This window comes from Xenopus laevis, chromosome 2L (genome assembly GCF_017654675.1).
Source record: "Xenopus laevis strain J_2021 chromosome 2L, Xenopus_laevis_v10.1, whole genome shotgun sequence".
NCBI lineage: Eukaryota > Metazoa > Chordata > Amphibia > Anura > Pipidae > Xenopus > Xenopus laevis.
The window spans coordinates 136116526-136135346 of record NC_054373.1 but is presented as its reverse complement, the minus strand read 5'-3'; the positions used below and the strand labels follow the sequence as shown (position 1 = coordinate 136135346).

At 37.6% G+C, this 18821-nt stretch overlaps 1 protein-coding gene across 5 annotated transcripts in view; it reads right to left on the bottom strand.

Moving 5' to 3' along the window:
• diaph3.L (diaphanous related formin 3 L homeolog) overlaps positions 1 to 18821 on the bottom strand; it is a 302953-nt gene that overhangs the window by 239659 nt on the left and 44473 nt on the right. For all 5 annotated transcript variants that reach the window (XM_018247296.2, XM_018247297.2, XM_018247299.2 and 2 more), the window contains one exon: positions 1673 to 1777. In XM_018247296.2, coding sequence (XP_018102785.1) covers positions 1673 to 1777 — 105 coding nt within the window. The remainder of the gene's footprint in view (positions 1 to 1672; positions 1778 to 18821) is intronic.

Genomic DNA, 18821 nt, shown 5'->3' with positions numbered 1-18821 from the left:
TGTTGGGTTTAATTAATATTTCAATTATTTTTTAGCAGACATGTAGGCTTATTAATCAAAGGTTGTACATTATTATTTTTTGAGGTTTTTGAAACTACGACTAAACTCGCTTTCTCCAAAACCATAAATGTCTATTAAAAATTCAGAATAAAAAAAAGTGGGCTAGAAAATGTGCTTAAAAAATATGAATACCTCTAAAAAATTCGAGCTTTTCTGACAAATCCTAACAAAAAAAAAAAAAATACAAAAAACCTCTAAAAGTTTGAATTGATTTAAAATTATGGATGCACCGATCTACTCTTTTGGATTTGGCCGAACCCCCGAATGCTAATTTGCATGTTCAAAATAGTAGTGGGAAGGGGAAAACATTTTTTACTTCCTTGTTTTGTGACAAAAAGTCATGCGATTTACCTCCCCACCTCTAATTTGCATATGCAAATTAGGATTCAGATTCAGTTCGGCCGAATCCTGCTGAGAAAAACAAATCCTGACAGAATCCAAAACCGAATCCTGGATTCAGTGCCTCCCTATTTAAAACAGGATCAGCACAGCTCTCATTGACTTCTATAGGATCTCAACAACTTTTACTTTTACAAAGTTTTTTAGAGCTTTTAAAAAAAAAAAAAAGGAAAATCTAATTTTTATATATTTTTAAAAAAAAAAAACGAAATTTGATTATTAAATGCGCCCCTTCATGTATGGTGATCCAAATTACAGAAAGATCCATTATCTGGAATACCCCAGGTTCCGAGCAGTCTGGATAATAGGTCTCATACCAGTATATCAAAGTCAAAACAAAGAATGCTCAATGAACTCTTAATTCTTTCAACTATGCAAGCAACACTGCCGTCATATCTTAAATCTAATTAAATATTCTGTACGGTTTCTTAAATCAAGTTAATCTTCACTATTCCTCTCTCAGTTTCTCTTCATGCAGCAGTTGGGTGTCAGATAATCATTGACAGTTAGATCCAATATATCTTATAGGGTGGCTCCTTTTGCCTAGAAGATGTATTAGAGCTCACTGTATTAAAGTCACCAGAAACCCTGTCTCTCTATATGCAGGATTTGTGCAAAAGGCAGTTATTTTTAGATTTTGTTTGTACTGGAATCACTTATTTGAGTGAGCTCTAATACATCTGCTAGGAAAGGGACCCCCCCCCATAAGAAATAGGATCAAGGGCGCCAAGGAAATATTTCTCCCAATACAGTGCATGCGCGAGACAAGAGCTAGAGGCGCTGACGTAGGACAATCCTCCCACAATGTGCGCACTGTTACCGGCTGCTCTGTAAAGAAGTTATTCCAGGGGCACTGACAGATCGAGATTTGGCTTTGGGAAAGATTTCTTATTCCCAGGACAAGGTTAAGCTTTTTTTTTTTTTTTTTTTATTAAAAACAGTCCCTCCTTCCACTGCTCCACCTGCTCCGGAGAGAAAAAAAAAAAAAGCTCCAGTATTCTGAATGGTAACATCCTGCCTGACGGTATGCACTTTAGAAAAAAAAAATAAGTAGTGTGATGCCATCCTGCCGCATCCCACCCAAATTCCAGCACTGGATGTAACCACTCGGCAATCAGTTGTGCCAACTTGCAATAATTTTTCAAATGATCTGGTAACTCTACTTTGTTTATAAAATAAAAAAAATAAAACAGAAGTAATTTATAATACGTACAGCTTTTGAAGCAGTGCTTATATACTGCAGGACCATCTCCTTTTTTGTGGCAAAGTCTTTTTCTCGCAATGGTGCTTTCTTCTCTTCATTTAAATTCATGTCTTCCTAATAAAAAACACAAGTGCAGAATACAAAATGAAAGATCATTCCATAAAAGTCAAACATCTGATGCTAATTTTAAAGGAACAGTAACACCAAAAAATGTAAGTCTTTTAAAGTAATAAAAATATCATGTAGTGTTGCCCTGCACTGGTAAATCTGATCTGTTTGCTTCAGAAACACTACTATAGTTCATATAAACAAGCTGCTGTGGAGCAATGGCACAGGTTAACAAATGGATAACAGATAACACCATTAGACAGACAGAGCTTATTTGCTATCTCCTGTGTAACCTGAGCCTTTTCTCCTTTGAATGGCTGCCCCCATTGCTATACAGCAGCTCATTTATATAAACAATAGTAGTGTTTCTTAAGCAAACAGCAGTTTTACCAGTGCAGGGCAACACTGCATTATATTTTTATTACTTTAAAACACTTTTAGTAAGACAAATTGCTTGTTCCAGCATATAAGTTCAAAAAGTGTATCGCTGTGAATTCCTAGGAGCCTGTGTCACACTCCCAAAAGGTATAAGATAAAAAAAAAAAAACACTACATGTTTCAGGTACAACCCTTTTCATACACTTGAAAAAGGGTTGTACCCAAAACATGTAGTGTTTTGCACTGCTAATAAAAGAAACACATGCAGTTTGAAAATACTGCTTTGAAGCTGTTTATTCCAACTTTATTACAGTATTTTAAAACACTTTTATTTTTTGACGTTACTGTTCCTTTAATGAACTACTGAGGACTTGACTACTAAACTGATGTGATACTCCAGACACACTCCTAAGTCACAAAAACTGGAAAAAGTTTGTTTCAGACTTATACCAGTGCTGAAAACTCAAGTAACTAAGTCAAGACAGAGCTCATCCTTGACTGCTTTTGTAAATGAATTACAAACTATCCATGCAGTTCTGATTATTGTTCTCTTATAACACACACACACACAGTATACAGAGTCCAAAAAATGCTTTGGCAGGCAGTTTCATAATTGTACCATTAGAAATATCTTCAGCCAGTGGCAGCAGGTGGTTCTTTTGTTGTGACTGACAGAGTATGCCAGTGTGGCTCCATCAGTGCGTGGCATACTCTGATATCAATCACAACATAAGAGATACCTGCTGTTGTGGGGAATACAAGAGGAGTAGCTTCAGGCAGTGTCTTAACATTGCATGTGAACAAAGAGATAAGAATATAACAATAACCTGGCCGGTGTTCATTTGTTCTCTATTTAAAGGTAACATGAGTTTCTTACACTTAAAAAGCGAGTGTCAGAGTCACTTAAATATTACTTGGATTCCGTGCTGCTATTATGCTTTATATTTCGTTCCTCAGCCAAAGGAACTGCTCCAGGCTCTTTATCCAATAGGGCTGCTGCTATGCTCTTTCCTGGGTGCTCTGTCCACAGCGTCCCCACTGTGTAAATTCGCCAAACCAAAGAAGGAGACGCCACTTCCGGTAAAAAGAGTGGCAGATTTATTGCAGTATCCTGATACTGGTATCACCAGTGCAGGATACTGCAATAAATCTGTCTCTCTTTTTACCGGAAGTGCTGTCTCCTTCTTTGGCTTAGCATATAATGCTTTATAAACATGTGTATTATTAGAAGGTGAATGGATGACCAAAACGCAGTGATGCAAATGATAATTCTTTCCTGCTTTTTACACAACACCTTTATAAATATGACCCATAAATGGTTACACAGGCTAGAATAAACTACACATACTGCACTAGCTTGCATTAAACATTTAATACATATCTAAACCACAGAAAAACAATAAACCTAAACACCATCATCCTTGCACACTCTCTCCAACTTCTATTGTGTTGCCCACTACAACCTACAACCTTGAGTCTTGCACTTCTGTAACTTAACAACGGAGGTGCCTGTGTTGATAATTTTGATGTTAATAAAGTTTGTTAGGACAAAGAAGCAGCAAGGTGGGCCAGTTCAGAAGCAGACCGGAGTGAGCTGAACAGACAGAGAGCCATGCATCTCTCACGCCCTGCATTTGAGCAAATAAGTTGCTTTTGCAAGCCCCAGAATCTCATTATTAAGAAGTACAACACATGGTAGCAGGAGTGGATCCACTCAGCAGACAGAGCCTGAACCATGGCAGAACCTGCAAGAGGTACAGAGGATGCAGCAGGCCACTCTTCACCTGGGATTGTAGCCGTCCCTGCACAGATAAGGACAGACAGTTTACATCCACCTGCTCTAGTTAAGTTTGTGGGAAATATTGAAGAAGCATGGAAAATATTCAAGCAGAGACTGTTATTATACATGAAAGCTACCAACACTAGAACACTGCCCAGTGTGCACAAAGTGGCCCTTTTGCTAACAATAGCAGGGGAAGAAGCATTGCAAATATTTAATTCATTTCAACTTGGAAAATATGATTATTTTAAAGTGGTTATGGGAAAATTTGAAAATTACTGCACCCCTAAGGAGAATGAGACATATGGGAGATGTATCTTTAACTCCAGAGTGCAGTCTCCTATTGAAAGCATAGAGGAATACATAACAGACCTCAAGCTGAAAAGCAGAACATGTAACTTTGCTCAGCTGAGAGATTCATTAATCAGAGACAGACTTGTAATTGGATGTAATGATCAAAAAGTGCAAGAAAGATTTTTAAGGGAACATGATCTTACATTGGAAAAAGCTATACGAATTTGTCAAGCAGCTGAACTCAAAGTGTTAACAGGAATAAGAGGTGAAGAGAAGATTTCTCAAGTGAGCAGCGTTGCCACATCCTCAGGCACAACAAGGGCTCACACAAGTAAATCTGATTTTAAGAAAGGCAAAGGGAAAACGAATGCAAAATTTACCAAACACAAAGTCTGTAATAATTGTGGCAACACTTATTCGCTTAACAATTGCCCGGCTTTTGGTTAACAGTGCAAGGCTTGTGGCAAATATCACTCCGTAAAATATACAGAAGTGAAAAAAGATGGGACATAGACATTGATACAAATGGTCCCCTGATTAAAGAGATACTGACACCTGAAATTAAACTTTTTTTTACATCTATTATAATAACTTTGCAAGCTACTTCTAACTTTGCCATAAAGTATTTGCATGATGTTTTTACATTACCTGTCTGATCCCCCATTTTCCTGTATGAGGGGGCTGCCATATTTGTGCAGCAGGAGTCCGTTAGCATTAGAAACTGTAACTAACAGGCTGAGATGGGACAGTCAGGTTGGCAAAGTCAGAGTGTCAGAGAGTCAGGCTTAGGAACTTCAACTAACAATTATATACAAAAACAAACCTCTCAGCAAAAAATGATCAACATGACCTATAGGTAACATTTAATGTACATTCATATGCTAAAATTAATTTTTTAGTGTCAGTATCACTTTAAGTATAAAGTGGACACTGGGGCCGAAACGAACATTATCACATAAAAAATATGGAGAAACCGAAAAATTAAAGCAAAACTAAAAAGTAAAACATCAGTTTTTAAGGCATTCAATGAGTCTGAAATCCCATCAGTAGAAAAACGCACACTCACGCCATAGACCATAGATAATAGCATACAAAAATAATTTTCGTATGATATTCGGTGCGTGTATAGCGGGAAAAGTGCCAACAGATCGGCAGAAGACTTGGATATCGGTCGGCTCGTCGATTGGGCTGGATGGAAAATATTGATCGGGCGCCTTTGAAGGCACCCAAACATCGGCCATTGTTTGTGCTGAATCGTCAGATACAGATATAATTGTCTCTATCTGTATAGCTGACGATTCAGCTCTACACGTGTGTATTGAAACGAACGATCTTTCTTGGAAAGATCTTTTCCAAGAAAGATCATAATTGTTACGTCTAGGGCCACCTTTACTTACAAGGGCAAGGCAATCAAGCATGAATTTCCAGTAGTCTCTGGTAATTACTGTCCCCTATTAGGTGCACAAACAGTTGAGACTGGTAAACAAATTATTTGTTGTGAAAGAATCACAACAAAGCAACATAGATATATTGCTAAGTGAACATGGATGTTTTACAGGTCTTGGAAAGCTGCCAGTTACATATGACATTTCATTAAAAGCTGATGCAAAACCAGATGTACAAGACATAAGGCATGTGCCAGTGGCATTGAGAGAAAGACAAAAGGGAGCTATATGTAATTGAGCCTATCAATGAATCTTCAGCTTCGTTACATTCCTTAGTCATTGTAGAGAAAAAAAATGGGTCCCTGAGATTGTGCTTGGATACCAAAGAATTTTAAATGAGGACATAAGGAGAGAACATTTTCATATTCCCACCCAAAATGGAATTCTGGGTAAAATGGCAAATGCAAAATTATTTACAATCCTAGATGTCTCAAATGGATTTTGGCAGATTCCTCTCATTAAGAGAAGCAGAAAATCGTGTACCTTTAATACACCTTTGGAAGGTATCAGTTCAAACATCTGCCTTTTGGATTAAGTTCAGTATCAGAGATTTTTCACAGAACAATGCAGCAACTCTTGGAAGAGGTTGAAGGAGTTAAAGTCTACATAGATTATATTTTAATATGGGGCACCACAGCAGTAAAGAGCAACTGAAGTTTATCAGAACACAAGTAACATGACTGAGGGTACCTGGGAAACGGACATATCAGAGGCCAGTACCGATACCTTTTTTCCCATAACTTTGATTTTTTTTTGCATATCTAGCCCCATGTCAGATTTCAAAATTAAATATTTAAAAAATCTCTTTGCTCTTTTAAAAAACAGATTTCAATGCAGAATTCTGGTGGATAGTATGCCTGCATTATGCAGTCTGGCCAATGCACCTACCATTAGCCTCTTGCAACTGATGCTAAAAATGGGCAGAAAGATTAAATATGTAAAAAAGATGGAGAACACCAATTCCATTATCTATATTTAGTAGCTATATGAAGCATAATAATGTGCCCTAAGAGTTAGGTGAAGAGTTAAAACATGACATTTAGGAGCACATTTACTAAGGGTCGAATTTCGAAGTGAAAAAAACTTTGAAATTCGACCATTGAATTGCATTACTTCGATATTCGAAGCTTTTTTTGATCGGACAGGTCTATATTCGGTCAAAGTAAAATCGTTCGATCGATCGTAGAAATCGATTGAACAATTTTCAAAAAAAAAAAAAAAAAAAACTTTGACTTCTAAAAACATAGCCAAATGTTGGCTATAGGTTCTAGGAGGTCCCCATAGGCTAACATAGCAATTCGGCAGGTTTAAGGTGGCGAAGTGTCGAAGTATTTTAAAGAGACAGTACTTTCGAATGGTCGAATATTCAAAGTATTTTCAATTCGAATCGAAGTCGAATTTGGCCTATTTGATGGTGGAAGTACCCAAAAAATTACTTCGAAGCAGAATGTGCAATCCATTTCCTACACTCAAGATACACAAAAACAGTGTTTCACAGATCCATAAATTGTTATGGTGGGTACTTACAACCCTAATAGATGACAGTCATGTCAAGTAAACTAGAAAAAAAAAAAAAACAGGTAAGGTGTAAGACACAGACAAGCACTAGCATTGACGTTGAGCACCGTTATACACTAATTTTACTTCTACAAAATAATGAATTTAAATGACTACACTATATACATTTTCCCCTCTTTCTTCTGCAGTCATACAGTAGATGCTAATCTTCTGAATTTTAACATTGCTCTGGAACTTATGGTGGGACTAAGGCGATTTATGAGTGTGGTATATTGTGGTTGTTTTCTATACCGCATAAAAATATATCATAAATAGGTTTTCGTTTCATGGGAATGCATGCATGATATTTAAACCTGTTTATTTCTCTGGTTAAAGGGATACTGTCATGGGGAAAAAAATCAAAATGCATCAGGTAATAGTGCTGTTCCAGCAGAATTCTGCACTGAAATAGAAATTCTCAAAAGAACAAACACATTTTTGTTTTTTATATCTAATTTTAAAATCTGACCTAGGACTAGACATATTGTCAGTTTCCCAGCTGCCCCAAGTCATGTGACTTGTGCTCTGAAAAACTTCAGTTACTCTTTACTACTGTACTGCAAGTTGGAGTGACATCACCCCCCCCTCCCCCAGCAGACTAACAACAGAACAATGTGAAGGTAACCAGATAGCAGCTCCCTAACAAAAGATAACCGTGTGTGTTAGCTTGAAAAAAAAAAGCCAGGGAACGGCTTGAAACGTTGCAGTGTTTGGTCTGAGCCATTTTGAAAGAAAGGCATTTTAACTCTACTAAAAGGTGTTGTTCACTACATTATTGGATACACACCAATATAACAACAAAAAAATACACTTGCTGGTTCAGGAATGAAATTTGATATTGTAGAGTAAATTATTTGCAGTGTAAATAATGTAATTTAGAAATAAAAAAAATACATCATAAAAATCATGACAGAATACCTTTAAGTAAAAAATAAATAAATCTACAAACCTTGTCTGATGTCTGCTATGTAAGTATCTACTCAGTTTAAAATGGTTGCCCCCGGCATAATTATAAAAAGGTATATAAATTAATTTCTACCCTCCCAATTTTACAACCACTGCTGCTTAATCCTGATTTCACTACTAGATGGTACTATGTCCCTGAAAGACTGCATTAATTATTTACAACTTGCTGGAGAAGTGTATCTGATGTGGGCTCTTTTAAACATATGTGGGTTACATGCCCAGCTATGTCCACATATTGGGAACAAATATATAAGATTATTACTCAAGTAATGGGGACTAGTTACCAACATACGGATATACCGTTGATTCTATTCCAGATGGATTAAAAAAAACAGGAGGGATAGTGATAAACTCACCCTACACCTATATAGTGCAGCACTTGCATTGATCCCTAAGAGGTGGAAGAAAGAAAGCCCCCCTATTAAAAGTGAATGGATAAAGTTAGTAGAAGAGACTAGGAAATTAGAAGAAATTACCTGTCTAAAGGTGGCCATACACGGATAGATCCGCTCGTTTGGCGATGTCGCCAAACGAGCGGATCTCCCTCCGATATGCCCACCTTGAGGTGGGCAATATCGGGCTGATCCGATCGTGGGCCCTAGGGCCCAACGATCGGATCCTTCACGTTCGCAAACGGGCGGTCGGATCGCAGGACCGCATCAACGAACAGATGCGGCCGCGATCCGACGGGATTTTTAACCCCATCCGATCGAGATCTGGCCGACTTTCGGCCAGATCTCGATCGGGGAAGCCCGTCGGGGGCCCCCACACACGGGCCAATAAGCTGCCGACTCGGTCTGTCGGCAGCTTTTATCGGCCCGTGTATGGCCACCTTTATACAAAATAATTTAATTCAGTACAGACGAACACGGGATCCATGGTTAGAGAACTTTAAACTGAAATGATATGGGATATTTAATCTGGATTAGTAAATTTAGATTAAATCAGATATACCATCAATGGATGAAAGGTTAGTAAATCACAGAAAGGACATGGTGTAAACCTACTTATAATAATTAATATGCATAGAACTGCCTTACAGATTTTAGTGTTACTGGTCCTATAAGACACATGGGGGCTAGCTATTAAAATCCGAATGTTAAAAACTCGAGAAATTCAAGATTTTCACTATTAAACTAATTTTTTGAGAAAAAAAATCTTGAATTTTCTGAGATTTATTATACCTGATGCTGCAAATAGCCCAAATCTGAGACATGTCGAGGTCCTGTAGAAGTCAATGGGAGAGGCACCTATCTCAATTTGAAGTTTTTGTGGTCTGCTCTGTGTTTAGTCCAAAAATCTAACTTTTTCGGGGTTTACAGGCAAAAACTCGAAAAATTAGAGCAATTTGGGAAAAAAGACAGAACATTTTTTGAGTTTCGCTCAATTTTATAGAGTTTTTCCTTGATCGGATTAAATCAAGGTTTTTTTTTATTAATAAATAAGCTAAAGTTGGGCATGGGAGTTTGAGCATGCTTTTTTTAGATAAAATATGAGATAAATTTGGAATTTAATAAATTACCCTCATAATGTGTCAAATAAGCAGCTCTTCTGGAAACAATATTGTGGTTCTTTTGTATGTTTTGGTGCTTAATTACTTTACATATTTGGGAGGGTATCCCCATTATTTAAGCAACAGAGTAGGAACGGTCTACAACAAGACATTTGCAATGCTACTCGGTTTGCCAAAATGTGACCAGAAGTTATACAATATTAGAGATGACAGAGCAGTTCTACCCTAAGAGTCTAAGGGGGGTACTTCTTAGCCTTTTTTCTGGCATTTTGCAGCATCAGGTTATAATAAATCGTGAAAAAAAAATTAAAACAGATTAGAGGTTTAGTAAATGTTGGATCTGCTCTATTTTGGGGTGCCAGGCTAAGCCAGGTTAATGACTCGAGACAGGCTGATCTTTAAATAAGTGGTATTTATTTACAAAGGAACTAAAAGGTATAACATAAAAAGGGAACTTACTAAGATGGAGGGAGGAAGAAAGTGATTGGGAAAGGTGTAATGGAAGGGAGTGGAAAGTGCCTAACTAACAAAGTATTTACAAATGCTCTTTATATGTACATGCATACTACCCTTTTCCCAGGACAGCCACACCCAAAAGACAGTCCCAGCCAATCAGGTCGATGTTCGCTGTTTTTGGAGATAATTCATCTATTCTTAGATAGACAAGGGAGTGAAATCAAGTTAGGATGCACTGTGAAAGAAATCCCAAAATCCAATGCTCCAGGTATCCAGCAGAGTGTCATTCCCTTTGGGAACTCTTGCTATCCCTGCAACCATACCAGTGTGTCCAGTTATTTGCATTTCTTTGATATTGACATTACTGTAGCTGCAAGGATTATTTTATGGCAGGATGGCTTTTGTCCAGGCTTGCACCTTCACAGCTGCCATTGATGGAAAGGCAGATATCTTTTAACCCATTGTGTGTATGGGCTTACAGTTGAATATCCAAAATTCAGTACTACAGTAAATAACACCTTAAAAGTAAGAGTATTTATAATACACATGATTTACTTTATTTTGTGTTCATTTACTCTTTACTTTGATAAATTCATTTTGATAAACCCTTTTATTGATAAATCCAGTACAAAAGAAAGCTTCTTGATTAACATGTTACATAATAAGTTTTAATTAACAAGAACAGAGACTCTCCCGAGGCCACCTGCACTAAGCGAAAGTAATAAAGCACTATTTATCCATTTATTTACAGACTGTATCAGAAAGGAAATCAAGAAAATATAAACCTGAAAGCATTTTCTTATTTCAGTATTTGTTTTTAATCACAGTACCAATACCTTTAATACTTCTAATTTAGGTACTGTCATCAAGAAATGTCATTTTTTTTTTTTTTTTAAAAAAGTTCCTACATCATGAAGGCAATTATACATAATTTATGGCATCTCATTTAAATCTAGATTGTTAACTTTCAAAATTATACTTTTAATGGAGCAACCCATATATCCTCCCTGGTCTCCGTATGTGTGCTTTTGCACCTTGCCAAGTAAAGGTGCCTGTACATGATAAGATCCGCTCCTTTGGCAAGGTCGCCAAACAAGAGGATCTTTCCCCGACATGCCCACCAACGGCAGGGCAATATCGGGTTAATCCAATTGTTCAGTCCTAGGTCAAACAATAGTTTTAAAACAAATTAAATGGGAGCAGACAGGTCAAAGGACAACATCAACTAGCCAATGTGGTCCTGGATCATAGGTAAAATAAAACCTGCTTGATCGATATCTGGACTATTTTTGGCCCAATATCGATCAGTGGAGACCTGTCGGAAGCACCCAGACATGGGCTGATATCGGCAGCTCTAATCTGCCCATGTATCACAGCTCTGCCCTTTTACAGAGAAAAAAAGGATGAACTTGAGTTTTCTTTCAGTACTTGGCGGACTTTCTGAACATACCAGTTCTACTGCACAGCTTGGGAAGGAAATTGACACAAACAAGGTTTTGGGGAATTTTATAGTAAAGACGTTCAAAAAACATATTGTTTTGTTTTCAGAGGTGTAAAGTGCAATGGCAAAACTTGTTTTTGGCTGTGTATGTTCCTGTTAATGAACTGGCATTTTTACACAGGAATATCAATGGCAGCAATGTTGTACGGTGTTTCTTTGTGAATGCTACAACAAAGTCTGGGATATTTTTCAGTTATGGAAAATTCAATTCAAATCCACTTTGAACTGTACAAACCCCCAATTACAGAAGAGAAAAATGTTGTTTATTACAAAGTTGTCTCTGTCCAAAGATTTATGGGCCTAACTTTATATAGGTGTAACACAGTTTCTTTTGAGACCCTAAAATGAAGTGATAGTGTTAAAAAAGGCTTTTGTTTCTCACATTTTTATGAATCTTTTTGTTCATCCCACTGAATTAAAGCTGAAAGTCTGCAGTTTAACTGCATCTGAGTTGTTTTATTTCAAATTCATTGTTGTACTGTACGGAACCAAAATTAGAAAAAAAGTTGTCCAAAGATTTATGGGCCTAACTGTAGATGCTAGATCAGGGATCCCAACCTTTTTTTTACCTGTGAGCCACATTCAAACGTAGAAAGAGTCGGGGAGCAACACAAGCATGAAAAAGTCCCTTGGAGTGCCAAATAAGGGCTGAGATTGGCTATTTGGTAGCCCCTATGTGTACTGGCAGCCTACAACAGGCTCTACTTGGCACTATTCTTAGTTTTTATGCAATTAAAACTGTCTTTCAAGCCAGGAATTCAAAAATAAGCACCTGATTTGAGGACCCTGAAAGCAACATCCAAGGGGTTGGGGAGCAACATGTTGCTCACAAGCTACTGGTTGGGGATCCCTGTGCTAGATGGAAAGGAATTATACATGTAGTTCTTCATACTTCCCCAGAACATGGGAAAACACAAAATAAGTATAGAGGCTAATTAAGAAGGGTTATCAAATAACCACTGTCCAATAATATCAGGCAACATACTGTATAAGGACCACTGAGCAAACACAACCATGAACAGATATAGCACACACAGCAAAAACGAAGCATTGTGCTTTCACAAAAGAATACCCACAAAAAACACTTTAACAAAAACGTTTAAAGGATAAATAAAAAAAATGGTGTGATATCAGATAAGCATGATGTTGCCTGTATAATAAGAGGGAATCATCATTATGTTCCTTTTGTACATAGACTGAAGGTACTGGCTCCTCCTGTGTGCGGTTTTAATTCCCATAAGGAGTATGCTCTGGAAAAAAAGTAATCCTGACACACAATTTCCCGTTCTTATCAAAAATTGTATAAAGAAATCACTTTATTGACAAGCACTTGCAGAAGTTTCCAAGAAATGCCATTTTCCTTCCTTTTAAAAACACTGAGCAAAAGCAAATTGTACTTTTTTTTCTGCAAAACAGATATAAGCTTTGGATAGTATATTGTTCTAAAATACTGTACATTTTGCTCTTTATCCAAAAAGCTTTTATTTGCTTTTCACTGGTTTTCTATTTGCTTTCTCCTAATGAAACAGTTTTCTAATGCAGATATCAAACTTCCCCCAAATAATTCACTGTACAATGCATACAAACATGATGAAATTGTATACAATTTGCCAACACTTGAAATGTTAGTAATGTTAGATAATATTGCAGCGTGCTAGTTTTTTCCACTGCACAAACAATAGAAAAACAAATGAATATGCCTCTTATTTCATGAGTTTAAACTTGAATATGAATACTAACATTGAAAAGCTGCATCTAAGAAACTGCTGAATAAACATGCAGTATTCTTCACTTCACTGAGCCTATTTGGAGCCTATTTATCAAAATTCTAATTTGTAATTTTTTTTTTAAATTCAAATAAACTCAAAAACTGATCAAACTAGAATGTTTGCTCATTAAAAAAATGTAATGGAAAAAACATTATCAAATCCTTGAAAACATGCCTTCAAGGAGAATGAAAGTCCTTTTGTACTTGGGGTTGCCAAAAGTTAGGCACCCACAAGTGAAAGCATTTACTTACCTAACACCCCAGGCCAGTGTTCCCATCAGGAGAAAACCTGCACAGGCCCGTGATTCTTCCAGCGAGCACCATGGACTTAGCAGCCCCAAGTAAAAAGGACTTTCCTACACCTTTGATACATTGGATTTGTATTTTACTCATCATTTTCAATGGGTCTTTAAAAATTCAAAAATAAATTGCTGGAAATATTACCTAGGACAACTCCAATTGACTTCTACATGAACTTGCAAACCTTTAGATGCCAACATTTTACATTCAGGTTTTTCAAATGTTTTATAAATATTGAACATTCAAGTTCTGGAACCCCTTAACCCTTTAAGTGCCAGCAGAATTTCACATTTTGGTTACGCAAAATGCCAGCCGTTTTTGAAACATTTTGTGCTCTCTCACTTTAGGGGCATTTTCTGAGGGGAAACCTATAGTTTACCTAGGAAAACTATACATTGTTTTTTTCGGTAGAAACTGAGCTTTCTAAATCTGCCTGAGTTTTCATGTATTTCCACCTGTGCAAAAAAATTTATAGTGCTAAATACCAAAAAAAAAATGAAAAATTACCATTTTTCATCGTATATCAATTTATACCAGAAAAATATTTCATTTTAGGGATGAAAATCCAACTGATTTGGAAAGCCTTATGTCTCTCGAACGTGCCAATACCAGATATGTATAGTTTTAGGGAGATTTAGGATTTCTGTACAGCAAAAACTCCCGGCAGTATATTACCGAATTTTGAAAGCACTAAGGCAGAAAACAGCATGCTTTAGATTCCAAGGCAAAAAATCCTGAAACCGTAGGTTTACCCCAGAAAACCATACATTTTTGAAAAGTACACATTCTGCCGATTACAAAATGGGTAACTATGTCTCTCTACTCCCAACTACCAAACATAAAAGCTTGTCTGAAAATAGCGGTTTTTCAAAAAAAAATTCAAAATTCTGAAAAATCATTTCAAAGGTTTTATTTTGCTGCTCCGCATATCCCAAACTATATTAGGTACCAAGAAAAAGCACCTGAAATATGATTGCCAGGGGTCCACTGAACAGTTTGATACCCATTATGCATAGGTTTACCAAAGTATCTGGCATTTAGAGACACCAATATGAAGTTAGCACATCCAAATTGATCAGGACTTTACTTCAGCTACTGAGAAATCAACACATTGACTGCATTTTTTGTGGGGTAAAAACACAGAAATATATGTTTACCCCCCAAACCCATATATTTTTGGAAAGTACACATTCTACTGAATCTAAAATGGGTACCCATGCCTTTCTGCTCCAAACTACTGAGTCGCAAGGCTTTGCCACAATTGTCGGTTTTGGTGAAATATCTGAAAATTGCCTCAAAGCTTCAACTTCTCAGCACCATATCACCCATGTATCGTTATGCACCAAGAAAAAGCACCCTAAATATGATTGCCAGGGTTCCTCCGAACAGTTTGGTGGCCATTGTTCATAGGTTTACCAAAGTATCTGGCATTTAGAGGCCCCAAAATGAAGTTAGTGCATAGAAATAGTCCTGTGGGTAACTTCAGCTAATGAAAGATCAACACATTGACTGCATTTTTGTGGGGTAAAAACACAGAAATATATGTTTACCCCCCAAACACATACATTTTTGGAAAGTACACATTCTACAGAATCTAAAATGGGTACCCATGCCTTATTGCTCCAAACTACTGAGTCGCCAGGCTTTCCCAAAGTTGTCGGTTTTGGTGAAATATCTGAAAATTGCCTCAAAGCTTCAACTTCCCAGTACCATATCACCCATGTGTCATTACGTACTAAGAAAAAGCACCCTAAATATGATTGCCAGGGTTCCTCTGAACATTTTGGTGGCCATTGTTCATAAGTTTACCAAAGTATCTGGCATTTAGAGGCCCCAAAATGAAGTTAGCGCATACAAACAGTCCCGTGGGTAACTTCAGCTAATGAAAAATCAACACATTGGCTGCATTTTTGTGGGGTAAAAACACAGAAATATATGTTTACCCCCCAAAACCCATATATTTTGGAAAGTACACATTCTACAGAATCTAAAATGGGTACCCATGCCTTTCTGCTCCAAACTACTGAGTCGCAAGGCTTTCCCACAATTGTCGGTTTTGGTGAAATATCTGAAAATTGCCTCAAAGCTTCAACTTCTCAGCACCATATCACCAATGTATCGTTATGCACCAAGAAAAAGCACCCTAAATATGATTGCCAGGGTTCCTCCGAACAGTTTGGTGGCCATTGTTCATAGGTTTACCAAAGTATCTGGCATTTAGAGGCCCCAAAATGAAGTTAGCGCATACAAATAGTCCTGTGGGTAACTTCAGCTAATGAAAGATCAACAAATTGACTGCATTTTTGTGGGGTAAAAACACAGAAATATATGTTTACCCCCCAAACCCATATATTTTTGGAAAGTACACATTCTACGGAATCTAAAATGGGTACCCATGCCTTTCTGCTCCAAACTACTGAGTCGCAAGGCTTTGCCAAATTTGGCGGTTTTGGTGAAATATCTGGAAATTGCCTCAAAGCTTCAACTTTCCAGCATCGTATTGTCCATGTATCATTACCAGCATAAAGCATCCTAAATATAAACATAGGGGTCTACTAAACAGTTTGATGCCCAATATGCATAGATATACCAAACTATGTGGCGCACAGAGACCCCCAAATGACAATATGTATAGACATTTTCACGGCTGACGCGCTGGCTGCTGCAATATAACCACTCGGTGTGTGTATTATGCGACATTAGACCCCCTAACAGTACAGAGACCCCAGAAAACCATATATTTTCAGAAAGTACACATTCTGACGAATCCAATATGGGTAAATATGTGTTCCTACTGCAAACTGCCAAACTGCAAAGCAATGCTGAACGTAACGGTTTTTATCAAATTTCTGAAAATCGTCACAAAGCTTGAATTTTACCCCATTATATGCCCCACATTTCGTAACTTATCAGCATAAAACATCCTAAATATGAACGCCAGGGGTCTACTAAACACTGATGCCCAATATGCATAGATATACCAAACTATGTGGCGCACAGAGACCCCCAAATGACAATAGTGTATATACATTTTCACGGCTGACGCGCGCTGGCTGCTGCAATATGAGCACCTGGTGTGTGTAATATGCGACATTAGACCCCCCTAACAGTACAGAGACCCCAGAAAACCATATATTTTCAGAAAGTACACATTCTGACGAATCCAATATGGGTAAATATGTGTTCCTACTGCAAACTGCCAAACTGCAAAGCAATGCTGAACGTAACGGTTTTTATCAAATTTCTGAAAATCGTCACAAAGCTTGAATTTTACCCCATTATATGCCCCACATTTCGTAACTTATCAGCATAAAACATCCTAAATATGAACGCCAGGGGTCTACTGAACACTTTGATGCCCAGTATGCATAGATATACCAAACTATGTGGCGCACAGAGACCCCCAAATGACAATATGTATAGACATTTTCACGGCTGACGCGCTGGCTGCTGCAATATAACCACTCGGTGTGTGTATTATGCGACATTAGACCACCTAACAGTACAGAGACCCCAGAAAACCATATATTTTCAGAAAGTACACATTCTGACGAATCCAATATGGGTAAATAAGTGTTTCTACTGCAAACTGCCAAACTGCAAAGCAATGCTGAACATAACGGTTTTTATCAAATTTCTGAAAATTGTCACAAAGCTTGAATTTTACCCCATTATATGCCCCACATTTCGTAACTTATCAGCATAAAACATCCTAAATATGAACGCCAGGGGTCTACTAAACACTTTGATGCCCAATATGCATAGATAAACCAAACTATGTGGCGCACAGAGACCCCCAAATGACAATAGTGTATATACATTTTCACGGCTGACGCGCGCTGGCTGCTGCAATATGAGCACCTGGTGTGTGTAATATGCGACATTAGACCCCCTAACAGTACAGAGACCCCAGAAAACCATATATTTTCAGAAAGTACACATTCTGACGAATCCAATATGGGTAAATATGTGTTCCTACTGCAAACTGCCAAACTGCAAAGCAATGCTGAACGTAACGGTTTTTATCAAATTTCTGAAAATCGTCACAAAGCTTGAATTTTACCCCATTATATGCCCCACATTTCGTAACTTATCAGCATAAAACATCCTAAATATGAACGCCAGGGGTCTACTAAACACTTTGATGCCCAATATGCATAGATATACCAAACTATGTGGCGCACAGAGACCCCCAAATGACAATAGTGTATATACATTTTCACGGCTGACGCGCGCTGGCTGCTGCAATATGAGCACCTGGTGTGTGTAATATGCGACATTAGACCCCCCTAACAGTACAGAGACCCCAGAAAACCATATATTTTCAGAAAGTACACATTCTGACGAATCCAATATGGGTAAATATGTGTTCCTACTGCAAACTGCCAAACTGCAAAGCAATGCTGAACGTAACGGTTTTTATCAAATTTCTGAAAATCGTCACAAAGCTTGAATTTTACCCCATTATATGCCCCACATTTCGTAACTTATCAGCATAAAACATCCTAAATATGAACGCCAGGGGTCTACTGAACACTTTGATGCCCAGTATGCATAGATATACCAAACTATGTGGCGCACAGAGACCCCCAAATGACAATAGTGTATATACATTTTCACGGCTGACGCACTGGCAGCTGCAATATAAGCACCTGGTGTGTGTATTATGCAACATTAGACCCCCCTAACAGTACAGAGACCCCAGAAAACCATATATTTTCAGAAAGTACACATTCTGACGAATCCAATATGGGTAAATAAGTGTTTCTACTGCAAACTGCCAAACTGCAAAGCAATGCTGAACATAACGGTTTTTATCAAATTTCTGAAAATTGTCAGAAAGCTTGAATTTTACTCCATTATATGCCACACATTTCGTAACGTATCAGCATAAAACATCCTAAATATGAACACCAGGGGTCTACTGAACACTTTGATGCCCAATATGCATAGATATACTAAACTATGTGGCGCACAGAGACCCCCAAATGACAATAGTGTATATACATTTTCACGGCTGACGCGCTGGCTGCTGCAATATAAGCACCTGGTGTGTGTATTATGCGACATTAGACCCCCCTAAAAGTACAGA